The 10,653-nt window shown below is 32.6% G+C and overlaps 1 protein-coding gene across 1 annotated transcript; it reads left to right on the top strand.

Moving 5' to 3' along the window:
- Window positions 1-1,599: 1,599 nt before the first annotated feature.
- LOC134271234 (uncharacterized) lies at window positions 1,600-10,413 on the top strand (the record flags this gene model as incomplete). Its single annotated transcript, XM_062753468.1, has 6 exons — window positions 1,600-1,657; window positions 7,236-7,298; window positions 7,423-7,654; window positions 9,935-10,042; window positions 10,130-10,235; window positions 10,319-10,413. Coding segments are annotated over exons 2-6 (580 nt in total), but the record flags the coding sequence as incomplete, so codon positions are not given.
- Window positions 10,414-10,653: the final 240 nt, after the last annotated feature.

Below are 10,653 nucleotides of genomic sequence, written 5' to 3' on the forward strand. Positions count from 1 at the left end.
GCCGTGAAATTCATCGGTTTAGACACATCTATATTCAAATCACACTCATTCAGAGTAGGTGGGGCTACTCATTTATATTCACAAGGTGTTTCTGATGAGGACATTGAGTCCAAAGGTAGGTGGAGGTCTAATGTATTCAATTCTTACATTAGATTATAATGGTTATCATCATACCTGTAACATGCCGTATTCTAACTGAATACCAGTTTTTCAGGTCTACAGCAATGTACGTAAAAACAGTCTCCCTGTCATGGCACTAGGGCAAACTTTTGTCCGCTTGTAGAGGATGTCTTCATGTATTATATTAATCTACTTATCATACATGAAGACATATGGCCGAACTTTGCTTAAGCCTGCCACTGATTCTGTTTTCTTCCAGGTCTATGGCCAATAATTGGGCTTATCTTAATTGACACTTTTATGGAATACATTGAGTGCTTGAAAACATTGATGAACTGATTGATTGTCATATTGACTGATTGAAAATGTTGATTGATATGTTGTTTCTTGTGTTGTTTGATTGAAGTATTGATTTTTCAAAATATTGACTGATTGAAAATTTTATTGAGTGTTGATTTTACATCATAACTAACCAAAGTCGATGTAGATCACACATATAACATAATGCAATGATATACTGATTTGATATAGTGTTTGTCAAATTTTATTTCAACATGTATTATTAAAGTAAAGCCATGACAAAGACTGCCAATACTGTGTTGTTGATCTATTCTATTGAAAAATAAAATTAAATGGATTTTTTCTTCTTTTTCTTCGATGCTTTCACTGCAAAGTAATATGCGATAAGTCGGAAAGTGCACAATTTAAAATTATTTTATTCCGAATGATTTCGATGGATTACAAGATTTATTTCATAGAATATATAATTATTGAAATTGTTGTTTTCGTCCTTTCACATTTGCAAACAAGCTTGCCTCGTTTCAAATTCTTACAGAAAGATTTTTGTTCAATATTTTATACTATCTACATTGAATTCGCCAAATTTTGAATTTGCGCACTTCCGACGAGGGGAAAGGGGCGAAAATAAAACAGATTAAAACGTACCCTCTTTACAGTAGTACATAAAATTAAAACACGAAGTACCTCAGCTTTACAGAACTCCATGGGGCAGAAGATTTATATCGGAAAATGAATTTAAAAAAAAATAGAAAAAGAATTTTAAAAAAAGCTGGAATTGAAAGCCTGTCTTATCAATGTTAACACAAATAATGTAGTGTAAATCTTGTTGAACACGTAAAAAGAAAATATAAATACATCCAGTAAATACATTGAACGGGTGTGACCTGAAGCAGTTACTGGATTGTTACTTACATGTTTTCAACTGATAAGTAATTCCACTATATTACATCAATCTGAACATTAATAATTACGTCTTAAGCAAGCTTGAAGCTTTGTATCATTTCTTATCGCTTAGTTGACATGAACTGCTTCGCTACCAATAGTAGCTGGTGTCCGAAAGCAATATTTTCACTATACGCACTTTATAACAGTGTAAATGCATTTCCGATAAACATCGGGACAATTTTAACATGGGTTTAAAGTCTAAGCTACACCGGAACAAAATCATCGTTGTGTGACTTTAAGCATTTCCAGGTGTGGTCTACCGTTCTGATTTGCACCTTTAAGGCAACTAAAGGTAAGAAATATTTTTTTAATTATCGTAACAGTAAAATAGATAAGAAAATAGTTACTTTATAATGCATTTATCTCCTTTTCTATTTAAAAAATAGTCAATTTGAAAAATTCTACTTTCGATTTACATGACGTAGTAAAACATGTTCTACTCATTTGTGTGTAAGGGTAACCCTTACAAATATTTTCAAAACGCTCTCCATTCTTTCTTTAAGGCCTCATTCGCTATAACTTTCATTAAATATTCAGCAAAACTTTGTATGTATTAACAAAAATTGCAGCATTTTAATAGACATAAATAAATCAAATGTACATATAGCACATTGAGGATAAGTAAATCAGTTTTAAAAACACGTACATGCTTACCATATACATGAATATCATTGGAAATATTTCTAAGATAAAGATTCCCCTTTTAAATTACAAAGGGATACTCTGAGAGTGACTTATCAGAAATCAGCACAAGTGCATTTCTGCTCTTATATTTATTTTATTATGCTTTTAAAACCAACATGTTGTGAAATATAAAGCTAACATTTTGTGTAAGATTCGGTTTTATCTTAAAATTGACACTTTTGTCGCTAAACTTTAACATTTCATTTATTACACATGTAAGTCATGCTAATTATATTCAGTAACATTAAAGGTACTTAGACACAGATTTGAAGTCAATGTTTTCTACATAATATCACGAATTATATATTTTAATAGCATTTCACACAAAAATTAATTAAAAATCTTATTTCATTTAAAAGTTATTAAAACTTTAAGGTTTTTGGCGGGTTTGATTGACACATCCTTGCACTTTCACAAATTTTAACTTAATTCTTTATCCTTAGGAAAATTGGCAATCTTGTTGTGTATTGATGCGAAATATTAAAGCTTAAATCCAGAAAAATAATTTTATTCAGAGTAGAAATGTTAAAAAGCAAAACTCCTTTACAAGTATCGTCATTCCGTTGTGTTCAGGGTTTAGCATATCGACCACACTCGTGTAATGAACATATTTTTAAATAAACAAGTTTTTGTAAACAGGGCAAGATCTCTGTTATTGTTTTTTGTTTACGATTCACCGGGTGCGTTAAATAGCCAAAGTCTGTTCACCACATCTGCACAGACTGACAATAAATTGAGTGTTTGTTTTGCTTTCAATCATGTCCACTTTGATTTTTCTGGATTATAGTATTAATATTTTCATTAACACACAACAAGATTGCGACTTTTCCTAAGGATAAAGAACAAAATTAAAATTTGTGAAAGTGCAAGGATGTGTCAATCAACATCATAGCATGTGGTTTAACACATTGTGTTATAAGGAATGTATCAAATCCTAAAACAATGAAACATTTTCATTGACATTTCAAAGAATTATCCTTGTCTCCATTTTGCTACAGTTTGAGTATGATTTTGACATCGCAATCCGAAATGTTTTGACGTCATAGCTACATTGCAAATAACATTCCTTGAACGCTCCGCCCACTGAACACCTTGATTCTTTAAAAGGCGTTTAAACGGCCTATAAAAAAAGTTTTTTTTTAAGTTTCGTCCTCAGCAGCATAAGAAGGTGAAAGGGTTTATTTCATACATATCACATGATAAAAAAGAGTTCACAAAGAGACAAGGGACTTTACAGATAAACCTATGAATTTGGGATACAGTCAGTATATGACATCACCAATAACCAGAAAAGACTGTTACTTGTATGTCCATTGAACAGAAGGATTTGGAGATAACGAACAGTATTCAATCTCAAAGTCCATAAAACAAAACAAGAGCAGAGCAAACATGGACCTCCGAAACATCAGGGTGGACCACGTTGCATGGGGGAGTGAGCAGCCCCTACTGAACGGTCACATGTGCTCATTGTCATGATCAGTTAACTTTTACAAGAAGCACTGACTTTAATAGTTGACTGTTAACTTGGACATTTAAACCTGTGTCATATACGGGGGTACATAACTGATAATATAATGGATATTGACAATGCCTTGGAAATGTTAGGGGCACTCGGGCCGGTAGTGTAGGGTAGGTTGGTTGTCGTTTCCTTCAAAGACAACTTGTACAAATTCATGTGCATTTAAAAAAAGTCGTTATTTTTGTTGAATAAAATGTCGAACTAAATATTAATATCGTTAAATAGCTTCCACACTTTGTCCTAGTGTACAAGTAAGCCGTCAACTGTAAAAGCCAGACCTTCTCGTAAAAGTCCAATTATGGCTCTTCTTGAAAGGACTATAAGATAGAACCTCTGCATGCATGTTTATACGTATGTTCCGATAGATTTCTATCTATTCTGATTTTTCAAAAAAGCATCTGGGATTTATACACATGTTATTTCTTTTAAGCATGAATCATCAATTTAAATTGCCGAAAGGGGAGGAGGTAACCGATTAAGAATGTTTTCGCTTGCTTCTCCTTTTAGATTATATCTTACTTGTAAATTGATGAAAGAATTATTGCAGGCATTTACCATCTTTAAAGTTAATTAAACTAAAACAGGGGATACCATTGCTTTTGACTTAACAAAGATCGCATAAAATAATAAGATTATTCTCGGTATCAATCATTCTTCTTTCATTGTAAACAAATAACAAAGAACATTAATGTAGACATACAAATTCATTAACTTTCAAGATAACTCAACGCATCACATCATAGCAATCCGACGGCCCGTTTGAGTAATACATGTTCATTCAGTTTACTTGTAATATTCGTATCAATGTAAATAAATGTAACAAACAACATAATAAACAACGTAATGAAAAACAATTTTATAAAGTTCATTTGAAAATGAACTAGGTTTACTTAGTACCTGTCTATGATTACATCTACCAAGGATTATTTGGTCACGCATTAACCACTTCTTTCCCCAGAGAACGTTTTAACGTTGTTTATTTCTTGTTTGATTTGCTGGATGGATTAAACACATACACTTTAAAAAAAAAATACAGGATGAACAGATACCAGCGACGGTAAAAAACAAATCCTACTAAACAAACTGAATGATTGTTTACTTAGGTAAAAGAAATGCAATGTATTTGTCTGTGTATTCAACAAGGGAAATATACTTACTAAAAGGTCGATCAAGCAAACTGACAGACTGTTATTGGAATGCTGGTACAAATAGGTATGAGGTATTATAAAGTATTTCTTTGGCTTTTTTTAATTATCAACAAAAAAGAACACCAAGATTTCTTTGAATTCAGCATATGTTACTTCATGCTAAATGTAGTACAACAGAAATGCAGATTTATCAGAAATGTGAAATGCATTCTTCAAATCTTTTGACAGATCTGTTGTTTTGATTTTCAACGGGGCTTGCTGAATGCATAGCCCTCAATGCAACACAGGTCAACAGTGAGGATGGAAAGCCGATTGAAAAGTTTTCGGGCAAATAATGTGCCACATTTTTAACAGGTTAATTCTATGTCAGACCAATTATAATTGCCCAAAACTTCTACTGAAAGTGGGAGATAATAATTTAGGTCTGACTGTCTATCTAGCTGTCTTACTGTCTATATGAAAAACTTTTGTTTTCCCACGATATCTAACCTTTGTCCTTTTGTAATGGAATTTTACTACTTGTGGCCTGTGGAAGAACTGTACTGATCTTGTAAAAAAAATATTTTAAAAATCGAACATATCTTTTTTTAAGCTGAAGGCTGAAATGAGTTTTTCTGATAAAAATTCTACTAAACTTGGCACAAAGTGTATCCTTTGGTAAAGGAAAATAAAGTTTGTTCAAATGAAGGGCAACGCCCTTATCAAGGGGGAGATAATTCAGAAATAGTGAGATTTTGTTGGTATGTTTTAAAAATGTCCTTCTCAATAACCTGAATGTGCCAGTAAAGATGAAACCTATACGGCAGCATCCTCATGTAGTGCAGATTCAAGTTTGTTCAAATCATGACCCCTGGGGTAAAGATGGGACCACAATGGCCGGTCAAAGCTTTACATAGAAATATACAGGGAAATTCTTTAAAAATCTTCTTCTCAAGAAAAGCAAAGGCATGAATGGTCATATTTACATGGAAGCATCCTCAGGTAGTGTAGATTCAAATATGTTCACATCATGATCCCCTTGGGTAGGGCGGGGCCACAATGGCTGATTAAAGTTTTATAATAGAAATAATTAGGAAAATTCTATTTAAATCTTCTTCTCAAGAAAACGAAAGGCACGAATGGTCTTACATAGAAATTCATATCGAAATTCTTTAAAAATCTCCTTTTCAAGAATAGCAAATACATGAATGATTATATTTATATGGAAGTATTCTAAGGTACTGTAGATTTAGGTGTTGTTTTTTTTTCAAATCATGACCCTCGGGTGTAGGGAAGGGCCAAAATGCCTGTAAAGTTTTACATAGAAATATATTGGGAACGTCTTTAAAAATCGTCTTCTCAAGAATAGCAAAGACATGAATGATCTTATTTATATGGAAGCATCCTCAGGTATGGAAAATTCCGCTTTTTAAATTCATGACCCCGGCGGATAGGGTAGGACCACAATGGCTTATCAACGTTTTAACTAGAAATTTATAGGGAAATTCTTTAAAAATGTTTTTTTTTCCAAGAGAAAAAGACATGAATTGGAAGCCTCTTCAGGTAGTGAAGATTAAGATTTGTTCAAATCATGACCCAGAGGGGTAGGGTAGGGTAGGGTGGGACCACAATGGTAGATCAAAGTTTTTCATATAAATATATAAAAATCTTTTAAAATATTCTAAATAATAACAAAGGCATGGATGGTCATATTTATATGGAAGCTTGATGACCTTAGGTAGTGTAGATTCAAGTTTGTCCAAATCATGACCCCTTGGGGTAGGGGCGGAGCCACAGCAAAGAATCTAAGTTTTACGTAGAAATAAATAGATTTTTTAAAAATCTTTTCACGAATGGTGAAGTCATGACAAATCATATTCATATGGAAACATTCTCATGTATTGTAGATTCAAGTCTGTTCAAGTCACGATCCCTGGGGGTAGGGCGGGGCCACACAATTTAAGTTCAAATGTAAAGGACAGAAAAGCCACAGTTAGTCAAAGAAATATGCAGGCATCCATAGTTAATGTATGTTCAAGCCCATGGGTTCTTGCTCTGGATTACAATCACTTAAGAAAACACTTACATGCATAGATAGAGAATGATTGGTAAAAAAAAATCTACGAAACCTCTTCACAGAAACTTTCCGAATATCAAAATGGAAACTTTTGGTTTACTAAACATTTAGCACACTTAATGTTACATATTTTCATTTTTAAAAAATATACCTATAGCTTATAAATATAATCCAAACATCCCCGACAACTTGAATATTTTATATGTCAGTCACATCAACATTTTTTTTTTCGCTTGCAACTTCCTGAAATTAATTTTCTGATATTATATTATATTAAGGTCAGTCTTGAGAGGTCTAAATCTTGCATGTACGAACAATGCAACCAAAGATCTAGGTTTCTTTAACATACGAATACAGTAAAAAATCTTTCGAGATATCCACATTTTTCGTAGGGTAAATGCATTTCAAAAGTATGCTTGTAGACTTAATTTCAAGCAACTGTGACTGTTATTAATTTTTCCAGATGCAGTGATATTCAAACTGTGACATGGAATGTATTGTTCAGCTATGCCTGCTTATCATTACCGTAAGTATTACTTTATAAGAATTTTCGTTACATTGACTGCTTGATGATTAAACGTTATCTTAGAGATAGTTCATTAAGTTTAAATTTCGATCTATTTCACAAGAATATGGTTGAAATTTTGTAGCTCACTACCTCGGCTGCTCAGCGCTGTCCTTTGTCTGCCAGGACAGAAACAATTGTTATACAATGTCCAGAAAGCGAAGAAAGTACCAAAATAAGAGCACAAACAAAAGCTTGTTATAGGCTTGCACAAGAGCAGTCTTGTACAAATTCATCGAAATTCAAGTATCACTGTCTTCCTACTGATCTTTCTGGAAATCTAGTGGAAGTGTGTGCTGCTGAAACATACATTTATGGTAAGTATAAAAATGAATATGCGATGGTAGAGAGAAACATAAATTGCTAACTTTTTTCTCTTTTAAATTGCATTCAGTAAATAAGTTTAGAGAAAAATATACCACTATGTAGAAATGGCGTTTAATATGAGCATGAATTCTGCTTGTTTTCGTCGTATTTCATGGTAATCTTACTTGTACGAGGGGTGATCAAAAAGTTCGCGAACTAATTGAATAACTTTCAAAAAAAAAGATATGAAATAGGGTTTCAGTGTTAAAAAAGTTTCAACGACGTACTCTCCGAGTTCAATGCACATTTGCAACCATTCTGTCCATGCGCAGATCACGTGATATTGGCGGTCACGTTACATCCTCTGTAGCCTTCTGTCACAGAAGCTTTAATTTTTTCAGACCCTTATATTTCTGCCCATGGTAGTTATTTTTTCTAACAAATACAGCCCATTTGTCAGAAATTGCCGTAATCTCAACGATAGTATGGGTAAATTATGATAGTTTTTTGCAGATTGAGCATGGTAACTATCAAAACCCAAGTCTTCTGTCTTTTGAGCGTCATTTATTTCATGTGGATAAATTTTGGGCGCCTTCACTTGATCATATCTGATATGTTTAAATTCTAAAGTAAGCGATCTTTTAGAGATTTGATAACTATATCGATGTAGAGATATTCATCTATTTCTCTAACTGTAAGTTGGCAATCTTTCTTATAAAATCGCTTAACAAATGACACGCCTCTCTCCCAGTTTGCATTTACTGAACAACAGAACAAATATTATTTTTGAATGTCTCCATTCCTTTACTTAATCAATCAATCTAATTAATGATAATACGTCTGGAAAGTCTGTTATCTCAATAAACCGTATACAAATTATTATAAACTTCTACAAAGGAATTTTCAAGATATGCATTTAACTTTATAGCTGTTCGTTTCTCGAATACGACTGAGTTAACCATTTTTGTCAGAAGTGATCTACCTTATGACGTCATTTACAAATTGAAACGTCGCAAACACGGGAAAAATGTTCCATTACATATGCTTTTTTAATGAACATGTTTATGAATTTATCTGTGCCAAATTTCATTTTGATCTAAATTTTGGTTTTGTAAATATAGAAGTAGTTCGCGAGCTTTTTGATCACCCCTCGTAAATGTAGAATTCAAATAATAAAATTACGAATGTTAACAAAAAAAGAAAATAATGCAATCAACTTGAACTTCATAATAATTTAAAAATACAATACAATACGTATTTTCTGGAAGGCTAAATCAAATTTTGAAAATAATTTAAGCTATGAAAACCATTCATTTCATTGAAAAAAATATAGTTTAAACATAGGCACCACTTCTACTTCGATCAAAGTATGGCTGAAAACGTAGCTGATCGTGAAAAATCGCGGGAGAAACGTTGTTGAGTCTTCATAAACGAAGCATGATCGCTGTAGGATCTTTACGGTTGGAAAACACGACGCTCTAGTCACGCCTATTTTGGAATGTTCAAAACAAGCTTATTTTTATTAGCGGGTGGTGGCAAACAAGATTCGGGGTTAATTCTTAAAATGAGCGTAGTCGGAGCGCCTTGAGAGTACAAGCAGCGTAGATGCATCGAGGAGATTTTTTCCTGACCGAAATAAATTAAGGCACAATGTAACAAGTATCTCAGGAACCTTTTGAAATGAAATTTTACACAGCAACTCCCATTGGCCTAAAAAAGACGCTCGTCGATTTTGAGGACAGAATGTCAAAGGTTAAAATTATGTATAGATCTCAATTTTCTTGATGCAGTTTTGGTCCTTAGTTTACAAACACAAATCACATATTTTTTTGCATTAGTACGGATTTTAAAAAAAAGATACTACAGAAATATTTATTCTTTTAAAACTATCACCCAAAGGTGCGGTGATAAAGTTTAAACCATGCATTACGGGTTTCAGAACACAATTGGTACATTTATAATGTTCGAATTTCCCACACAATAATAAAGTAAAAGTTCGCGATCAAATTGAATAATTTCCAAAAAAGAGATGATATTGGAGTTTGTGAATAACGTCAACAAATCTTAGTGATCATAACGGAAATTTGTCTACGATCCTTTTATTTTCTATAGGTATAATTCATTTCTTTTAACGACAACATCGTCATTAAATAAAAATTTGTTACATAGGGACGTTAATAAACAAAGAAACAACAAAGCAAAAAAAAACTTATTTTAGTTGAAAGGTTAATTTAAGTAAAAATATTTTAGGTCTTTTTTCCAGCTCAAAAGTCATTTCATTTCTATTACAGGCGTATGTGTGCTTTATAACAACACGGAACTTCAAATAAATGAAAGTATAAATTGTAGCCAGTCTTCTACATGTCCTCACAGATTTCTATCATCAGAAGCACACTTGTGTGAGTAATAGTGATGTAATTTCAAAGCTCGTATTTGTAAAAATAAAATATTATTCCTGATGAAGGATGTTATATTAATATTTTTAGATAAACCTTGCGAATCAACCAATCATACATCAACAAATCTGACTACTTATAAAAGAGTGACAACGGTACCCGAGGATGACTCGATACTACATACCAGTGTGTATATGTAAGTTCAACTTAACACATATGACATCTTTTCTTGATATTTCAATTTACGTACTAAACAAATTGATTTATTGCTTTTTTTAGATTAGTTGCAGTGACAGGTACAATTTATTTTTCCATCGGAATACTTGTTTTCATAATTATGAGGTGGAAAAACCTACAGAGAAAGAATAAAAAAGGTTAGTAAAATGCTACAATATATTTTATACACAAATAAAAGTTGAGCATCGAGATAAAAGAAACCACAGAGTCCGACACATCTGTTTCATACTTGTATCTATTACTTAAGAACGACACAAATGGTTATCTAACAACCAGGCGTGCTGTATGATAAAAGTGATGTCTTTTACTTTTCTATCGTCAACTTCCCTTACTTATGCAGCAATATACCTTCATAACCTGCATACGGAATATATATA

Source organism: Saccostrea cucullata, unplaced genomic scaffold (genome assembly GCF_032062105.1).
Source record: "Saccostrea cucullata isolate Sc308-1 unplaced genomic scaffold, CSIRO_AGI_Scuc_v1 ctg8983, whole genome shotgun sequence".
Lineage (NCBI taxonomy): Eukaryota > Metazoa > Mollusca > Bivalvia > Ostreida > Ostreidae > Saccostrea > Saccostrea cuccullata.